At 41.6% G+C, this 20,981-nt stretch overlaps 1 protein-coding gene across 1 annotated transcript in view; it reads right to left on the bottom strand.

The window, feature by feature from the left end:
- poglut2 (protein O-glucosyltransferase 2) overlaps positions 1-20,981 on the bottom strand; it is a 59,322-nt gene that overhangs the window by 24,770 nt on the left and 13,571 nt on the right. Inside the window, exons 4-6 of the mRNA XM_078221732.1 lie at positions 19,325-19,402; positions 14,425-14,597; positions 1,701-1,938 (exon numbers count right to left, since the gene is read on the bottom strand). Coding sequence (XP_078077858.1) covers positions 1,701-1,938; positions 14,425-14,597; positions 19,325-19,402 — 489 coding nt within the window. The remainder of the gene's footprint in view (positions 1-1,700; positions 1,939-14,424; positions 14,598-19,324; positions 19,403-20,981) is intronic.

The following is a 20,981-nucleotide window of genomic DNA, read 5'->3' as shown; positions in this document are numbered from 1 at the left end:
AGGTCATGAAAAGTTCAGCCAGTTCTTCCTTTCTTTAATGACCTGAATGAACGGATTCACCAGGAATCAAAGTGCACCACACCTCCATCAGAACAAAATGAAATGTAATTTTTCCATTAAAAAGTAAAACACACTTAGGTCATATGTAAATGGCACATCGATATGAATTAATCTACATTGTAAATTCTTTGTAGTTCCAGAGAAAGCATTAATTTTCAAAGTTGAGATTAGAAGTACAAGGGTAAAAAGTGTAGTATTTAATAGTTCAGTGACAGAGATGTTCCTTAATCACAATGGTAGCAAAGATTTGTTTGTTTTTAAATATGCATCATGTTAGAATCTATGAAGGGATAAACTCAATTAAGTAGCTCTTAGACTTCGTTTTCATCTTCAGAAAGTTCAAATGCATCTCATGAATACCAACATAAGCAAAATATTTTGGATGCTGGAATCTGAAATAAAAGTAGAGGATACTGGAAAAACTCAGCAGGTCTGGATGTATCTGTAGGGACATCTATAACTGTTTCAGTCCTTTCGGCTCTTCAAATCTGAAGGGAAGGAGAATGTGTTCGATATTAAAGTGTCACTGAGAGAGATTGCAACAAAATGTAGCAACATTAATAACAAAGGACAGATGTCCTGGTGTCGGAGGTTTTGCATTGAGGCAATACATGTATGTAATATTTTAAAAAAGGGGGTTTAAGATGGAGAAGAAAGGTCGCAATCTAAAACTGATTAATTTTAACATTGAGTCCTGAGGACTGCATCGTGACCAACTGGAAGATGAGATGCTGCTCCTCTAGCTTGCGCGAGGCTTTACTGGAGCATTGCAGCAGGCCAACGATGGATATGTGAGCATGAGAGCAAGGTGCTAATTTAAAATGGCAGGCAACAGGAAGGGTGAGGTCATGCTTGCAGTCTAAGTAAAGGTGTTCTGCAAAGTGGTCATCCGGTCTGTGTTTAGTCTCCCCAGTGTAGAGGAGGCTGCATTGGGAGCTGCAAATACAATAGACCAAATTGAAGAAAGTGAAAGTGAGACACTGCCTAACCTGAAAGGCGTGTTTGGGGCCTTGAATGATGAGGAGGGGGAGTAGACCAAGGTGTCACGGAGGGAGCAGTCCCTGCAGAATGCTGATAGAGGGGTGAGGAGAAGATGTGTTTCATGTTAGCATCATGCTGGAATAGTGAAAATGGTGGAGGATGATCCTTTGAATGTGGAGGCGAGTGAAACGTGAAGACATGGGGGACCCTATCATGTTTCTGAGAGTGAGGGAAAGGAGTGAGGGCAACCGTGCGGGAAATGGGTCAAACCTGGTTGAGTGCCCTGTCAACCACAGGTGGGGGGATAAAATTTCCACTTCCCCTCCCTCAAGTATAATTTCATTCTGATGTTTGTAGGGGAAGAAATAAATAGAGAAAATCCGTTCAATAAATAGTTGTGATTTAGTAATATCCCTATGGGGTTTTACACAATCAGTAAAGATATAAATGATGTTGAGCACAAAATGCATTCCAAATTAATATCACAAGGTTCTGTAGGATAATGTTACATTATCCTACAAACTGAATATCTTAATTGATAAGCATAAATGATTTTAATACAAATGGTATTGCAGCTAATTAATGAAATCATATAAACATATATTTCTGTGTTTTTGAAACAATAAACTGGGCAAAATTTTGAAACCAGATCTACATACCTGGAAGAAATCAAAAAATGACACGTGCTTTACAATTGGACCATAAATGCTCTCGTTATGGGGGAAAAAGAAGAAGTTTGTAAATGCAGCATCAATCAAATCAGGGTGTTTGATACTGAGTTTTACAAGCTCTAGACGCTCTCTCCGGCTGTCACGTCCTCTCCAAAATGCTGTACAATTTTTGTTTGCCCAAGAAGGACCAGTGTTGGCCTGGACAGACATCATATCCAGACTTACTCTGTGGAAACCAGGATACAAGATAATTAAATAAATTAGGACAAAGAATATTGAGGGTTAATACTTTCAATGAAAAATTCTTTGATAGAAAGGATTTAATTTTAAGTCACACAAAGATACAATGAACAATAAAGAAACTAGTTACAACTTATTTAACGAAGAGGAGAGTTGGTGATGCATGGTTTCAGAATGAGCTATAAAGAGCTTTCTTATTTGTGAAGTAAATTAAATATTCCATTGTACTCCACTGCACATTCTATTCATGTGAATAATGGGTAATTAGGGAGGTTATCCAAGAACATCTAGAACTATACCCCAATCAGAAGTCAACAATCTAGACTTTTAATAAGTGGCAAAGAATTTACAGAGCCATGAAGTGATTTCCCAAAGCTTCTTCCAAATGATGACTTAAAAGATTTTAAAAAGTGAACAATTACTAAATTTGCACATCAAGGGCTGTATTTTTGCTTGGGCTCGGGAAAACCCCACCTGCACACATTCATAGCTTGCAAAATGCACACCTGATCCATGTGTGACTTTGACGAATTTTCATCTTTTCATACAGCGGTCGGGTTCCCAGTGTATTTAGCGAACTACGATCGAGTGCATTAAGAATTGGGATAAGGAGGGGAGACGGTTAGAAGACCTGTCTTGGTTCTCCAACACAACAGCCTGGCTCCCAACAGTATTTTAGGGCTTCCTAAACCTCACCCCTCAATGTCCCACCCACCCATTACCACATGATATTCCTCATTCCATCTTCTGTCCCCTCAGCTTCCTTCATACAACCTCACAATTCCCCATGCCATCCCATATCCTGTTATATTTCCTCCTTGCAATCTCCATGCTCCCAAATTCTTCATAGTTACTCATTCTGCCCATGAAGTTTCCACTGACTCTCCGAAAGAAATTCTTACACAGGCCTACCCCGCGCCCCATCTCTGCAATTGCGTGCGTTTTCTATAGCTAATCTACCTAACCTACACTTCTTTCATATAAGAATAAAAGGAAGTGATAAAAATTGAGAAAGGGCAATGTTTTCACTTCTTTAACCATACTGAAGGATACAATATAAGTTCACCATTTCAGGCATGAGGCAAGTTAGCATATTTAGTTCAGATATTTTAACTGTCGCGACATTTTACTGGTGAAGATTAAAGAAGCCTACAGCAGAAAGGCCAGTAGGTGGGGGAAGAGCTCACCATTTTCCAAAGGCTCAAGCCACTGGCCATACAAATGCTTGAGAGCTTGAAGGAGCTAAGGGGGAAGAAAGAACCATCTCTCATTTGCACTAATCGCTTCTCCTGTTTCCTGTGCCATACTTAAGTTCAGATCTCTTTGGACTTCTGCTCACCCCATCCAACATCTCCCTCTTGCCCATTTCCAAGCTCACACTTCTTCTCCATCCACACTGTGCTTTTCCTTTGTCCATCTTCCCCAAAGATTACTTCCCACTATTTCCCCTTATCTTCACTTCCTATCTTCTAGACGACTGCAGCTTATTATTGACTAAAATGCACTAAAACCAACACTCATTAAAATACCTACTGCCCCAGCTCAAGAAAATAACTTTTGCTGCTTCAGCACAGCTAAACCACTGAACGGCCAGTACCCATTCTAATTACACCAAAAATGCCTCCATTTTATTCAACCTTTCCCTGTATAATTGAAACAAATAGATTTTTGCAAATGCAGCTGGCTTTTATCTCTGTAACTTCCACCAGCCCATTAACTGCCTGAGATTTTGACACTCCTCCAATTCTGGCCTTTTGCTCATTTCTGACTTTCATCCATCCACAACTGGCAGCCATGCTTTCTGCTGCCTGTGGCCCAAGTCTGGAACTCTTTCTCTGACCCTCACTACCACTCTCTCCTCCTTCAGGACACTCCCTAATATCCAACTATTTCACTAAACTTTCCATCAATTGTCGTGTTATCTCCTTACCTGGTTCAGTGCCAAATTTTGTTTGCTCATGCTTCTGTAATGCACATCGGGATGTTTTACTACTTTAAGGATGCTATATAATGTAAAATGTTGTTGCAAAAATCAGCATTGAATATGCTAACACCTAAAATTACATACAATATTCTTTTTACCTAAGGGCTATCAGCTGAATTGTTTGCCTACTAAAGTTTCTCCAAATGATTTAATGTTGACCTCAATAATGCAAACCTGCAGTGTTAATTAATGAACCCTAGGATTCACAACTTGAATCTTAAACACCCCATGGTTCTGTTGTGTTGCAAGTGTAGCACACTGACTTCTGATTGCTTAAACTAATTTTCATACGCAGACATCTGATCACACATTAAAGCATAAGCCCTCGACCCATGGGTACTGACCTAGATTAATAGCTATTTCTGAGTCTTTAAAGGTAGGTGCACGCTCTTGATTGGTTGGAGCCTTTTGCTGTTGACAGTTCTGAGAAGAAACTTCTGCTTACCAAACTTAAATTGTCAGATCTCACAGAGCACAAAGAAGAGGCAGAACATAAGACCAGTAAGTAATGGGATTGTGAGAGATAATATTCAGAAAGAAAGAAAGTTGCATCTTTGTTATTTTATATATCATGGAAGAGAGATAAATTATATCTCTTGTAAAACCATATGCTGTTCATTCATTTACCTCATGGAAGTAAACCAATTGTTGTTTCAAATATTTGCCTCAACTAGATAGTATTTATATAGTTCAATACTCATAAAGAAAATAGAATTCACATAGCAACATGTGATAAATCTCAGTAACCAGAATACAGCTCAAGGGCTGTCTGTTATGTTCCATGGATCGTGCTATATCATCTAGATACTGAGCAGAAATGGATGCAGTTCAGATTGTATAGGATACAGGGTCCATTTGTGACAGTGATCAACAATAAAAAAGCAGGAAAAACTCAAAAACTGTGATAGTGACCAATGTTGAATAACTTTTTTAAAAAATGTCTACTCTCTGTTTTCCTCTTTTTTCAGTGTCTTGGTGATTCCATAAAATCTTTATTATTTGAGAGAGAAGGGGAGCTAGGTCATGGATTTATTAATGAACATTATCATTTTGTTCCCTCCACAACAACCTGGTCCCATTTCTTCAATCACCCTCAACTCCTGCTTCCTCCCCAAAGTACCATTCTGTGCAAGTGCAGGAGATCCAACACCTGTCTTTTCACTTCATCCCTTCCCATTGTCCAGATCTTCAAACACTCTTTTCAGGTGAAACAGTGACCTACTTGTGCTTCTTTCAATTTCGAATAGTATATTTATTATTCACGATCTGGTTCTCTGAAAATTGTACAGACCAAACGCGAGTTGGGTGACCGTTTTGCTGAATACCTCTGTCTAGTTTACAAGTGTGACTCAAGCACCTGATCACTGGCCGATTCCTTCTTCACCCCACTGTGACCTTTTTGTCCTCCGCATCCAACACCGTTCAAATAAAGCTCAACAGAAGGTTGAGGAACAGCACCCCGCCCTGTGATGAGGCACCTTCTGGACTTGACATTGTGTTCAGCAATTTCAGTTTATAGCCTCTGCTCCCAGTTTTCAAACAGCGCGTTCATAGAAATCATAGAAACCCTACAGTACAGAAAGAGGCCATTCGGCCCATTGAGTCTGCACCGACCACAATCCCACCCAGGCCCTACCCGTTCTACAGGCGTTCTGCTGTCATTTATAGAATCATTGCCATTTACAATTCCTGTAGACCCATCTTTTGTTTATTTACCTGTCCCATTTCCCACTCCCTTTTGCATTGACACATCATCAGCTTTATCATTTAGTCACTCCTGCTTTCCACTCTATCACAGACTGACCCTTTTATTCTTTCCTTCCCTGACCACCCCTCTTTCTGCCTGTGTACCTGCTCAAAACCTGTTACATTTCTGACATTTTCCAGTTCTGATACGAACATACAAATTAAGAGCAGGAGCAGGCTATCAACCTAAAACATTTGGTTCCTTTCTCCACAGTTTCTGCATTACTAATCTGCCAATGTTCTCCGCATTTTCTGCTTTTATTTTAGATTTCTGAAAGCTGCAGTATTTTGCTTTTTTTCACAAAGCAATGTCACTTTTCTTTCTTCGAATGCAAGCTAAGACAGTAAAGAGTTGCTGCGTCAACTTGTCTACATATAAAAACTATTTAATTGACATACTGAAGTACCAATCAATGCTGGTATCAGAACTAAGCCTATCTGTTTGAGAAATGGTGATAAAATCTCTTGGCAACAGAGCTGCTCAAATTAAAATTAAACTACATTACCTAGCAAGAACTATAAAGCCAATGATGCTTATTTTTGAACTGTCTGAAGTTGCTTAATCAGTGTGTAAAATGATTAATGTTGAAATCTGAGGTGTGTTGAATGTATGTCATGTATAACTAACTTTATGAGGTTGGATGATTCAACTCCTATTATTTGTCATGCAAATCATGTTGAGTATACTCCAGTTGGCCTACTCTCCCAATGTCAAAGACCTGTAAAACTTATTTGAATTTCAGTAATAAAATGAGAAAACAAATTGCTAAAGAATCTGTCATCACTTTAAGAATATTGTTAAGTCTGGAAGGCTGTAAAGTGCCTAATTGGAAGGTGAGGTGCTGTTCTTCCAGTTTGCATTGGGCTTCATTGGAACATTGCAGCAGGCCAAGGATGGACATGTGAACATGAAAGCACAATGGTGTGTTGAAATGACAAGCGACAGGAAGGTGTACGTTCTGTTTGCTGACGGACGACAATGTTCTGCAAAGCTGTCACCCAGTCTGCATTTAGTCTCTTGGGAGCAGCAAACGCAGTAGACCATATTGAACAAGATGCACGTGAAGCACTGCTTCACCTGAAAAGAGTGTTTAGGCCCGTGGATAGTGAGCAGGGAGGAGGTAAAGGGGCAGATGTTACACCTTCTGTGATTGTATGGGAAGGTGTCATGGGAAGGGATTGAAGTGATGGGGGTGATGGAGGACTGGACCAAGGTAACCCAGAGGGAATGGTACCTGTGGAATGCTAAAAAGGGGAGTGGGAAAGATGTGTTTGGTGGTGGCATTATGCTGGAGATGGCAGAGGATGATCCTTTGAATGCAGAGGCTGGTAGGGTGAAAAGTGAGGGCAAGGGAGACTCTGGCATGAACTGTGAAATCTGTGACAATTGAAGAGACTGGTTTCCCAACAGTAACTGACTGTGAACAGATCAGTTCTCATAAGAAATTATTTTAAGTTTCATAGAAACCCTACAGTACAGAAAGAGGCCATTCGCCCATCGAGTCTGCATCGACCCCAATCCCACCCAGGCCCTACTCTCATATCCCTACATATTTACCCACTAATCCCTCTAACCCAACGCATCTCAGGACACTAATGGGCAATTTTTAGCATGGCCAATCAACCTAACCCGCACATCTTTGGACTGTGGGAGGAAACCGGAGCACCCGGAGGAAACCCACGCAGACACGAGGAGAATGTGCAAACTCCACACAGACAATGACCCAAGCCAGGAATCGAACCCAGGTCCCTGGAGCTGTGAAGCAGCAGTGCTAACCACTGTGCTACCGTGCCGCCCACAGTGGTCTGTTTTGAAACTGGCCATTTTGTTCAAGTTCTGAAATCTTCCACTGACAAAACCAGCTCTTCAATGTTACTACATGTTTTCACAACCAATTTCTTCGAACTGCAGGCAAGCCACTCGTGACTCGATTTACACGAACACCGTGAACACTGAAAGGGTGATGGGACTGGGTGAAGCTCGAAGTCAGGAAGGTGTCCTGTCCCACAATTATTATGCTGACAAATTGTGTCTTGCAAATTCAGCGTCAACATAATTATTTTGCTTATTTATAAAAGTAACTGTCAATTGTAATCCAGGAGTAATTTACTGTTGTGGTTTAAGACTGTTTCAAATTACTTACGTGGTAAAATAATGAAGATGGCCACCTAGTGGAAGAAAGTCAGAATTGCACCTATTTTTGACTATGATGTCTGAGGGAAGCCGAATTATAGTAAGGCCTCACTCGAAGTTGTCGTTACATTGCAGAAAATTGTGGGCTCAATAATATGGGGTGGGGTATTGATCTTCCTGCAGGACTCATTGAATATGAGTTCCCCTGGTAACAGGCAGTGGCCTGCCCAGCTGGAACTCATAACCTGAGCCTTTTATAATGCAGGCCCATGACTGGGCCTGCTGAACTGTAGTCCCAGACAGGGACTAGTGTGTGTCCATCATGGTAGTGCTTTTGCTTTGCATTCGGTAATTCCTGAGTCATTACAATAATCAGCTTCATCCTTTTTAGATCAGAATTCTCCCTTTCCACACCTGGCCAGGTTTTAAAGTTAATGCAACAGCTCCCACATCCCTACCAGGGCAGCGACCAATCCAACGTTGGTTTTATCTTACTGGAGAGGAGTCATATCCCGGCCCAGTGTCCTGAATATATTTATTGTCAGGGATCTGTCAACAAGAGATTACTATTAAAACTGGGTGAAGCTAATTACAAACCCGCTTGAAGAGAACCTACTTCCTGCAAGTAGAAGCTGCTTCTCCTGTCTCTGGTCTCTCATCTGCAGAGTCTATGCTCACATCGCATTTCTGACAAGGATGTGGCAGCCGGGAGGGTTGGGGAGTGGGAGGTCAAGAACAAGGATCAGGCAGAGGATGGGTCAAGGTGCAGGTGAGGCCACAAGCCCGGAAGGCTGGCAGGGAAAGGATGGGGTTAGGGAGTGTGAGAGGCCGCTCCAAAATAGCAGCAATCCGGTCACTTGCCCCTACACCTGGCTGGCATAAAACGACAGTTAAATGCATCTCACAACACTAAATGAAAATACAGGTCTCATGAACAGACTGACATTAAAGAAAAGGTGATTATGTTAAAATAGGGACAACCATATCAGACAATTCCCAATCCATAAATGGAGACAGAATGGACTTTATTGGTCTTTGAAGAGAGAGTGTTGCTTCCAGAAGAATGAATGCCGTTGATGGAAGCAACCCAAATCTCTTTCCATTTAAAACAATGACAAATTTCTGGAAAGGAGAATTAAAATCTCTAAAAAAACTAAAATAAATAGTATCCATTGGCTACACTTGGTTGGGTGTAGCCATGGCCTGAATGAGCTGTAATTGATAGCTTGTACAGAACATTGTCCAACATTTGGGAAGTCTGTGATCCAACCTACAAAATTAACATGATTCTCTCCACTGTTCATAATTAAGACTTGAGAAACTGCATGAACAGAACACACAGACATTGTTCAGCTTTGGTGCAACATAACCCCTGACATAGTATCATGTCATTTTCATTGACAGAAACTCAGTAAAACAGAGTTGGTTTTTCATTTCTCCCTAAAGCTGTATGATTTGGAGTGTTTCTTTAAAGTAATATGGGAGCAGACATTTGCAAAGACTTCCCATTCACTGTCCTGTTGTGATGAAAGTAAGCAAAGAGAAATGGACAGTAATCAATATTATCGAATGTCACTGGTGTAAAACTTACACAAGGTCACAAAGGTGGGTGTTTGGATGCTGCAATATTCCATTTTGTTGTGACATTATTGATCTTTGAGGTGACAGTATTTTCTCATTAAGTCTTAGTTGAGTGGTGCTACCACTTATTAAGGACATGACAGAAAAAGCAGGACCTTCAACTGCCATCATTAGAGTTCAAGAAATCCACGCATGTAGCACACACATATGCACACACATGTTGAACTGAATTATGAATGCACCTTTCATGGCATTAGTCTTGGGTGTTGGGATTTGAACCAGGAGCAACTAGAGGTAGGGATGCTATCACCCTACCACGAGACCTCCTCCTATTTCCATCGGTTCCAAAAGTATAAAAATGTCCCTTAGGCTAATACCAACACATCCAATTCTCAAACCTTTTCCCTAAAGGGAGGAAGCTTGCTATAATTTCAAAATTAACCAGTGTTGCCTCCACAACTATATTTGCATGCTATACTCTCATCCCAAAGATTTATGTTACAAAGAATTACAAATAAATCATGCACTTGAGAGTTAACACAAAATGCCATATCCTACTACTAACATTTTGAACATCTTTCTGCCTTGTGGATACTTTCAGACATTGATCAAGGATTTTGCTTGAAATGTTAGGCAATTATCTTTTTGTGGTAATAAATCATTGCTGCAGTTGAACAATTAAGAACATGGTAATTGTTTAGTTAGCTGAAATTATAATAGGTATACAGATCTCTCCTTTTAGAATGTTTAGGATTATTGGTCAACTCAGCTGGATAGTTTCCATTAAGCTCCTGAAACATGGGCATTAAAATGTATTGCTGATCATCTGAATTAGTATTACATACTTTTCTATGCAGGTTGCCTAGTCAGCTAGCTGAAACATACCCTAAACAGAAGTAATATAACTTGAAGAGCCTCCTTGTTTTTCTGTAAAGTTAGTTTGTCATTTATGTATATAGTTACTTCGCTTGGTAGTTCAGAACTTGAGTATTGCTGAAAAAAACAATCTGGTACTCAAATCAGCTCATGCTTGCAAAACTCAGAACATAGATCTAATATTATGGGCCCTATTTTACCATTTTGATTCTAAGTGCTGGGCGGATTTGAAACTGGGAGTGTTTCAGATCCGACTTTGAGGCCCGTTCTGAGGCACTCCATTACGCACTCTGTCTGCAAAAATATCCGCAATTCCGAATCGTGCTGCACAAGACTGTGGGCGGGGCTTAACACGCCCGAAATCCTGCAGCTCTGATCGGCACCTCCAGCTGCACATGCACAGAAAAAAAAAAGATAGAATGCGGCTCCCCTGCCACATTGCTCCTGGGCTGGATAATGCCTCCTCCTGGCCCCCACAGACATTGCCCCACCCCCACAACATTACTGACCCCCTTATCCCCCCACTCCCTCTGCCACCCAGACCGATCACGGGCCCTCCCCCCCTTGCCCCCCACCAATCTCAGGCAGGGTGGCAGCGGAACCCCCCCATTCCCCTCACTGATCTCAGACAGAGTGGCAGCAGACCCCCCCCTTCCTCCCTACTGATCTCAAATGGAGTGGCAGCGGACCCCCCCCTTCCCCCTCACTGATCTCAGGCTGAATGGCAGTGGAACCCCCCTTCCCCCTTACTGATGACAGGCAGAGTGGCAGCAGAGCCCCCCATCCCCCTCTCTGATCTCAGGCAGAGTGACAGCAGACCCCCCTTCCCCCTCATTGATCACAGGCAGAGTGGGAGCGGAGCCCCCCTTCCCATCCCATCCAACCGACCTCAAGCAGAGAGCATTGGACACTGGGCACCTACCTCCTCACTAACTGGAGCGCCCGAATCGGGGGCTTTTGTGGAGTAAGTCTGTTTCATGCTGATTCTGGATGGGCGAACGTGGTGGGAAAGGGGTGGTGCAGGGAAGGTTGGGCGTGCAGCCCATTAAGTCAATTTAAATGCATGCAAAAGTCAGGCGCAGATCGCACTACTCACCTCATGCCCGACTTTACCAAGTTTTCGTGTCCGAAAACAGGTGCAATGGTGAAATCGGGCCCTACTTGTTATTCTTTAACTGGTCAACCCTTGCTAAATAACCTGACTTTGCTAACTGACAACCTATTTAGGATTATCAGTCAGGCTCAGTGTGGTTTACATGTGCTTGCTAGAAGCTAGATATATTCAAACACAATGTCCTGTCATTTGCAAACAGAGAGAGCACATCCACATATTGCATCTTTTTTAGCTAAACAAAAGCTTGGGGGACAGCCATTCCCTCGTTCGTTCCTCATGGCAATGCCTTGGCTGATCAGAGTTGACCTGCTTGGTGTGAATAAAATAAAAGTCTTGCAGTTAACTATTCCCTGGGGCAATCTCCATGGCAATGCCACTACCAATCAGAGTCCTCTTGCCAACCAATTAGCACCCCCTTCTCATGCAGTATAAATTGTCATTCTCTTTAGGTTTAGTATTCTTGGGAATCTGCCCTGATGAGTACAAGATGAAAACCTTCAACATCATGTCTCTTTTGTCAGTAATAATCATTTATATTTCCAACACCATCTTTAGTACAAGTTATACCTGCTTATCACTGCGTCTCCTGCCAACATAAGATGGTCACCAATACCTGTCCGTGCATGGGCACTTGTCCATACATGCACAGAAGCCATTAGTGTCATTTGCAGGAGACACAATGCTAGTCGGATCTTATTCAGATCCTGAAGCTGTTCACCCAATTTCTGAATACTGGGGGTGGGTATAGGATGCTTGGCTACTTGCAGTATCTGGGGATTGAGGGAAGGCAGGCTTCTGTTCCACGCAATAATGGCGATTCAGTTTGCAGTTCAACAGCTTGCTCACAGTGACAGGCCCAAATTAAGGGGAAGAGGCTCCAGAGCAGGAGACTCAGAAACCATGGGAAGGCTGCAATTACAAACATTATAAAGAGACTGCTTCCCTTTAGTGTTAATTTGTTACCAATGGTGCTGCAATGTTTGCAATTCCAGATTGTTACGACCACGCCACGTGCCCTGACACACATTGCCTCATAAAAAATGGTGGCCGCATTTACAACTGTGCATGCATGGCATTGACAGCATCAAGTTTTTCCTTTTCGGCACTAAGAATCATAGAATCATAGAAACCCTACAGTGCAGAAAGAGGCCATCTGGCCCATCGAATCTGCACCGACCACAATCCCACCCAGGCCCTACCCCAATATCTCTATGCATTTACCCGCTAATCCCTCTAACCTACGCATCTCAGGACGCCAAGGGGCAATTTTAGCATGGCCAATCAACCTAACCCGCACATCTTTGGACTGTGGGAGGAAACCGGAGCACCCGGAGGAAACCCATGCAGACACGAGGAGAATGTGCCAACTCCACACAGACAGTGACCCAAGCCGGGAATCGAAACCAGGTCCCTGGAGCTGTGAAGCAGCAGTGCTAACCACTGTGCTACCATGCCGCCCCAAACAAAAACTAAGGTAGTGTTAGGAACCACGCTGATGTTATCTGCGAAGATGTCCCAACTTGAAACACCAGTTTGTGGTGGCATATAATTTTGTTTTTGAAATGGTGTGAGGAGTCATGTGAAACACCAGTGAGAAGAATCAGTTCAGTCATTGTCTAACAATTATTCAAGGCTATTTATTAAGTTAAAGAAAAGACAAATCCACACGAACAGGGCCACAGTACTCAAAGTCAATTAAGTATTTAAACCACGAAACACACACACAATTATGTAGAAATCATATTCCAAAATATATCTACAATCCCTGACTTCCCCTGTCCCAAACAACATCCAAACAAATCTATAAGTCAAATCCACCTTATAGTTACCAGACCACACAAGGTTGAGGATCACGTCTGAGAAATGTCTTTTCCTGTATTTAAACTGCCTTCACGAAGGATTTTGCACTGCCTTGGCATAAGACTTAGATGTGGGCTTAACCTCCTGGCTGTGAGTTGTGCACTGGCCTCTCAGGCTGTTAGATGTAAACTGGACTGCCTGCTTCCGAGGGTGCTGGCAATTACACTATTTTTCCTCTTTGATTCTTCATTCTGTGTATTTGGCTGTCTGCATCTCTCAAATTCCTGAACTCTAGAAATTAGCATGTTTATGCCTCCACTGATCTCTCAATCATCTAGGTAAGCTGTTTCCTACTAATAGGGCGATTTACACCTGGTTCTGTCTAGATGCCTGCTAATCTTGTTACTGGGAAAATCACATCTTTTGAATGCTGGCTCTTGCTATCGTTTGGCTGATTTCTACCTGTTGCCGGGCAGATCACATCCTATCATAAAAGCAAAATACTGCGGATGCTAGAATCCAAAACAAAAACAGAAAATGCTGGAAAATCTCCACAGGTCTGACAGCATCTGTGGAAAGAGAATAGAGCCATTAGAGCTCTAGAGAGAATAGAGAATAGAGCAGTCAAAAGATGTGATTTTCCAGCATTTTCTGTTCATTCATTTTCTGTACATTCATCAGAGCTGTGACGAAAGGTCATCAAGACTCGAAATGTTGGCTCTATTTTCTCTCCACAGATGCTGTCAGACCTGTGGAGATTTTCCAGCATTTTCTGTTTTTGTTTCACATCCTATCATGCCTTACTAAATTCTTGTTACTTCTGTTATTAGGCAGATCCATGACATTAGGCGTACAACGAAACATTAAACCATTATTCTTGCGTACAGTTTGTCTTAACACACCGTATAAATAATTATCCCGTAATCATTGTAAAAACAGGAAGTGCAGGAAAATTCAACAGGCTTGGCAGCATCTGTGGAAACAGAAATAGAGTTAAAGTTTCAAGCCTGACATGATTCTTCTTTGGAACTCTTTCTAAAGTTCCGAAGGAGGGTCATATTAGATTTGAAACATTAACTCTGTTTCTCTCTCCACAGATGCTGGTAGACTTGCAGAGTTTATCTAGCAGTTGTTTTTGTTCCAAACCGCCAGTATCCATAATATTTTGCTTTTAATTATTTACACATTTGTCAATTAAAGTTAATTTTAAGTCATGCAATTGTAAATAATGTCTTACCGTCCCATAGTTTCTAGAACTGAATCAGTAATGTCATATGTTGGCATTACAATATCTCTTGTATTATCTGACCCACACCAGGAGAAAATAGGGTGAAGCTTCTCAGTAGTTTTTCTCTTTTCTAAAGGCCAATCTCCGAGATTTACAAAGAACTCTACATCTGGTATTTTTACCTAAAAGTAAAATATATCAGCATGAACATACTGCACCAGCACTTTATAGGCAAATCATTTTTTGTCAGCAGGTCTTGTATTTTAGTGAGATTTCAGCATAACCAAACCAAACACCTAAACTATGAGAATTTGAAAACACCCATTAGTAATACACAAACAATATTTGCAATGCTCTGCTTCATGTATCACTGTCTGCTCACAGTCAATGCTATCTGAGTTCAACCAATTGGATCCTAACTTGGATCAAAATTTAGAAAGGTGCTTCTTGGAGCAGCCAAACTGAGACTTGATAAAGTTTTTGGCAGGGAGCCAGCCTTCCTATTTTCACAACTCCTGCATGCAGCTATCCCTCATCATTGGCAATTTCAATCACCATGTTACTCACCTTGCCCTTTCTCCTTTTATTTCACTGTAATTCTATCCTCCCTTTGCCTCTCCACCCACATAAGCTCTGCTGTCCATATTCACGATCACTTTGCCATTCATTATTTCAATCAGTGACAAGGCCATCTCTGACCATTTCCTTGTCTCTCTTCCTAGCCGCATCCGCAGCCACTTTCCAAACCTGTTTCTTTCTGCATTGATTCCTGGACTCCTGAAATTGCAACATTACTTTCAAATTTTCAATATTCTAGCCTTTGACCCTGTATTTATAAATGTCTGTACCGATCGTCCACAAACTTTGTTCCCAAGTTTCATCTTCATTCCAGTTCCCTCATTGGTTACTATCACAGATTGTGCACATCCTTGCTGTCCTATTTGACACTGAGTTGGCTGGACAGCTGGTTCATGATGCAGAGTGATGCCAACAGTGTAGGTTCAATTCCATACCGGCTGAGGTTATTAATGAAGGCCGCACCTTCTCAACCTTGCCTGAGGTGTGGTGATCCTCAAGTTAAAATCAGCACCAGTCAGGTCTCCCCCTCAAAGGGAAGAACAGCTGATGGTCATCTGGGACTATGGTGACTTTAGCTTTACCTATTTGATGCTGAGCTGCGCTTTTGAACAATATCCTCTCCATCACAAGGACTGTCTATCAATGTACCCACTCAGGTGTGTGGCCACACAGTAGCCTGGAAATTACTATGCAGGCCTTGCTTTGTGATAAATACCATGCATGCAGAGCTGCACAAAAAAGGCACCATGCACTGAAAAGATTGGCAGTGCTGCATACAACTAGATTTTAAAGGAAATATTATTGTGTACTTTCAATTTGCATCATTATCAGTCTGCCCTTGCCTCAGGCTAGCTTTTGCTGAAATTTCCATCCATATCTTCATTACCTCCAGGTTTGACTATTCTAATGCTTTCTTCAGCTTCCCATCTTCCACCCTCCATGAAATTGAGTTAATCCAAAAATTTTACCCTATCCCACTGCAATTTCTGCTCACTCATCCTACCTTCTGCTCGCTGACTAACATTGTGTCCTGGTACCCCTGTGCCTCTAACTAAAAATTCTTAACATGTTTAAATTCATCAATGGTTTTGATCCTCCCCATTTCTGCAAACTTCCTCAGTCCTACAACACTCTCTGAACACTGCATTCCTTCTTTGTTTTTCCTTTATTCCCTTTATTCCACCATTAGCAGCCAACCCTTCAGCTATACAAGTCTCCTGAACCTCTCCACTTTTCTGTTTTAAGATTTTCCTTAAAACCTACCTTTTTTCAAATCATTTAATCGCCCCTTCACTTAACTGTTGCTTTAGTTTGACATTCATTTTTGCCTGATTACACTTCTGTAAATAGCCCTGGGACATTTTTCTATATTAAAGGCACTATAGAAATCCAAAGTAGTTCTTGCTATATAGAAAAAAAAATTCACAATTGCAGCTACAGGAATGGAAACATCAAGGCAGATGGGAGAGTTTCGGAGAAATGATGGAAGCTTTGGGAGGAAATATAGGGTCAAAAGCCTGCCATGGATACCTTCTCAGATCTTGCAGCTGCAGGCACTCCCATCAGTGTTAAAGCTATCTTAATTTTACAGAAAATGGATCAGTGTCTGAAACATTATAGCATAACTCGGGAGTACAACAATACCACCTCCTTGTGTTCAGGATATTTGTAACTTTTGCAAAAGTACTTTTTCCAATTTCCCTGAAGAAGGATTAAGAATTGGCAAGATGAGGCTTGACACAAATTGTTAGGCTGTTTTCTTTCAGTGTGATAAGCACACAGAACAGCTCTTATGATGGAGGCCATTTCATTCATTCTGCCTAACTCTCCTTTCCTAAAACAAAACAAAGTATCAGAAAAGATAGAGAATAAATAGAAATGATCAGTCAGTTCAGAGAACCCAAAGGTGAGGGATAGGGTGATGTTATCCACTGCTATTCCCACTTGATGTGGAAGTGCTAACAATTAAACAACTCATTGGAGGAAGAGCCTCCACAAATAGTACAAGTATGTTAAGAGCAAGAAGATAAGATGTGAAGGAGTAGGACCTATCAAATGTGACGGTGGGAAAGTCTGTATAGAACCGGTAGAAATAGCAGAGGTACTCAATGAATACTTCAGTATTCACAGTGGAAAAGGATCTTTGTAGTTGCAGTGCAGACTTGCAGCGGACTGAGACGATTGGGCATGTGGGCATTAGGAAAGAGGATGTGTTGGAGTTTTTGAAAAGCATCAAGTTAGATAAATCACCGGGACCGGATGGGATGTACCCCAGGTTACTGTGGGAAGCGAGGGAAGAGATTGCTGAGCCTCTGGCGATGATCTTTGCAAGTTTCTTACTGTGTTTACCCCAGTCCAACGCCGGCATCTCCACATGATGATCTTTGCGTCATCAATGGAGACGGGAGAGGTTCCGGAGGATTGGAGGATTGCGGATGTGGTTCTGTTATTCAAGAAAGGGAGAAGAGATAGCCCAGGAAATTATAGACCAGTGAGTCTAACCTCAGTGGTTGGTAAGTTGATGGAGAACATCCTGAGAGGCAGGATTTATGAACATCTGTAGAGGAATAGTATGATCAGAAATAGCCAGCACGGCTTTGTCTAAGGAAGATCATGACTTACGAGCCTAACTGAATTTTTTGAAGACGTAACTAGATACATAGACGAGGGAAGAGCAGTAGATGTAGTTTATATGGATTTCAGCAAGGCGTTTGATAAGGTGCCCCATGCAAGGCTTATTGAGAAAGTGAAGGGGCATGGGATACAAGGGGACATTGCTTTGCGGATTCAGAACTGGCTTGCCCACAGAAGGCAAAGAGTGGTTGTAGATGGGTCTTTTTCACCAGTGGAGTGCCCCAGGGATCTGTTCTGGGACCCTTGCTCTTTGTGATTTTTATAAATGACCTGAATGAGGAAGTGGAAGGATGGGTTGGCAAGTTTGCTGATGACACAGTATTTCAATGGACTGTAAGTTGAGAATTTGTACCAAAGTATCTGGAATGGGGCTTAAATTACAATCTTCTGACTCACAGGGATGAGTGCCACCACCGAACAAGTATTAAAATGTTGGCTAAGTACATTTGATTATTTGGAATGTTTGATGTGACTACTAATGTCCTGAATGGATCTGAACTATTCGCCATATTTATTAACAATTTAGATGATGGAATAGAAAGCCACACATCTAAATTTACCAATGACAATGAGATAGGTGGCGCTGTAAGCATTGTAGATCAAAACATAAAATTACAAATAAATTAAGTGACTGGGCAAAAGTGAGGCAAATACATTTCAATGTCGGCAAACCTGAATTTGACCACTTTGGAGCTAAAAAGGATAACAACAGGTTACTTATAAATGAAAAGCTAGAAACATTGGAGGCCCAAAGACTTGGGGGTCCAAAGTACATGGATCATTAAAATATAACAAGTAGGTTCAAAAAATATATGAAAAAGCTAGGGGAATGCTGGCTTTTATATCTAAAAGATTAGAATACCAGAGGACAGAAGTGATGCTGCAGCTGCACCAAGCCTTGGAAAACCCTGGTTAGATCGAATCTAGAGTGGTGTTGGTAGCTCTGAGGATCATACCGTAGGAAGGATATTTTGGTCTGGTACAGATTGCTGCATAGATCCACCCAGAATAATACCTGGACTTTAAGGGTTAAATTATGAGGCGAGATTAAATAAATGAGGGCCATATTCCCTGGAATTTAGAAGTGTTGGGGTGATTTGATCAAAGTTATGAAGATCTTAATGGGAGTTGAAAGGGTAAATAGAATCTTTATCTCCCTTTCTTCCCTCTCTTAAAATCACCCATTCACTTTTCTGTCCTGTCTGACTCCTCTACTCCCCCATTTGTTTTTATTCAATAGTTCAACATCAGCACGCACCATATTGCTTCATGTCTTTTTCTCTCTATATTTTTAAATACCATGATGTCTCTCTCTCTCAAACATCAAAAGAATAAAACATGACATAGGAGCATATCAGGGATGCAGCTTCGTTGGTTAGGGAGTCTAGTATTAGGAATCACAATTCAAAAATTAAAGCTAGACCTTTCAGGAGTGAAATTAGGAAACACTTCTACACATAAAGGGTGGTAAAAATCTGGATCTCTTACACAAATGGCAACTGATGCTCAGTCAATTGTTAATTTTAAATCTGAGATTCATAGAACTTTAGTAAAATTATTAAGGAATACGGAGCAAAGGCAGGTTTATGGAGTTGGGCCCTCGGTTAGCAAGCATCTCTTTGAATAATCAAAACAGGATTGAGAGACTCCTGTTCCTATTTGTAAAACTTACTTAAACACAAGCAAGATTGCTTACCTTTCGGGTCAGAGACAGCAAAATGGAATCCATGAATATCCGAAAACCAACATGTTCTCCAAATGTTTTCACATAAACCTAAAATATTTTTAAACGTGTGATTCATATGAGAAATAAATTTAACCCATAATACAAACTTCAAAAGATATGGAACATGATAGTGGTTGTCATTATTCCCAGACCTTTGGTCCTCCTGCATTTACAATCCCTTCCTCCGCTTCATTATTGGTGGCAGGTATTTCAGTTTTCTTGGTTGTGCTATCTGGAAATCTATCCCTATACCTTTTGGTCTTCCTTTAAAAAGTTACTACAAAACTTCTCTTCAAATTAGTCTTCAGTTAACTCACCTAAATCACTCTTGTATGGATTTGTACTCATTCTGTGACATGTCAGTGCAAGTTATTAATGTATTTCTCGGAAACAATTGACGTGGATATGCAAGTTTATGATGTTTAGGACATGATGTTTGTATATTGAATGATAAACTGTTCAAGTAATATTTGTTTATGTCTGTGCTGTTGATTTGTTTGAATGTAAATGCACTTCTTGTTCATGCCAGTAGTGAGTGATTCATTGTGGATTATTTTTCTTAAGTGATGTCTGTTGTCCAAGGGAGTCTTTTACTTCTTAATCTTATGCAGTTGTCTCCATGTGAACCATTTATTTTTGTCTGTATTGTTCAGTTTCTGCATGACTGCACCCCTGATGTGCTCCTGGGTCATGTTTTATCCTTTTGATGGTTGAGAGAGAGAGAGACATGGTGGTGTTCAAAAATATAGTGGGAAAAGGATATGGAACAACATGGTGTGTGCTGATTTTGAACTACTGAATAAAAATAGTTGGGGGAGTAGAGAAGACAGACAGAACAGGAAAGTGAAGAATGATTTTAAGAGAGGGAAGAAATGGAGACTAAGACTAAAGATATCAGAAAAACATAATTTGCCTAAAACTCTTTTCAACTTATAACAGTTATTAACTTGCTACCTTTAATAACTTAACCTCCCGCTAACCCCTTCCCACCACCCCACTTACTTCTTCCACTGGCCACTTCCTTATCCTCCAGTTTGTTGTGTTCCTTGCACCAACTCCTCTTAGCCCCTCTCTGCCCCCCTCATGACGCCCTCCCGACCTCCCCGCAGCTCCCCTCTCACGACCCTCTTACTGCTGCCTGCTTCCAGATCCCTTCACTACCCCTCTCAACTCTGACCAGTCGTCCACCTCTTGGTGACCCTCTGCTGATGACGCCCTCACAGTTCCTTTCTTGACGCCACTCTCCCCACCCTCGACGCTTTTTTCCAGACCCCTTCACTGTACCCGTCTTGACACCCCTCTCGTGATCCCCACATTGGTGTCCTCTCGATGTTCTCGCCCAACCCTCTTGCTGCTCTCCAACCCCTTCTCGGCTCCCCTTTTGACTCTCTTTTCCTGACTCCTTCACTACTCCCCTCTTGATGGCCCTCTCCTGACCTCCTCATTGCTCACCTCTCAACCTTCTCCCAGCCGCCTTGCTTCTCACCGCTTGGTCTTTCCCTGACCCCCTCACTCCTCCCCTCTTTACTCTCTTGCCTTGACCTCCTTCACTCCTCCCCTCTTCACACTCTTGCCTTGACCACCTTTCACTGGTCCCCTCCCAATCCCCTTGCTGCTCCCCTCTTGA

Source organism: Mustelus asterias, chromosome 10, assembly GCF_964213995.1.
Source record: "Mustelus asterias chromosome 10, sMusAst1.hap1.1, whole genome shotgun sequence".
NCBI lineage: Eukaryota > Metazoa > Chordata > Chondrichthyes > Carcharhiniformes > Triakidae > Mustelus > Mustelus asterias.
The sequence above is the reverse complement of the archived record's forward strand: the minus strand, read 5'-3'. Positions and strand labels throughout refer to the sequence as shown.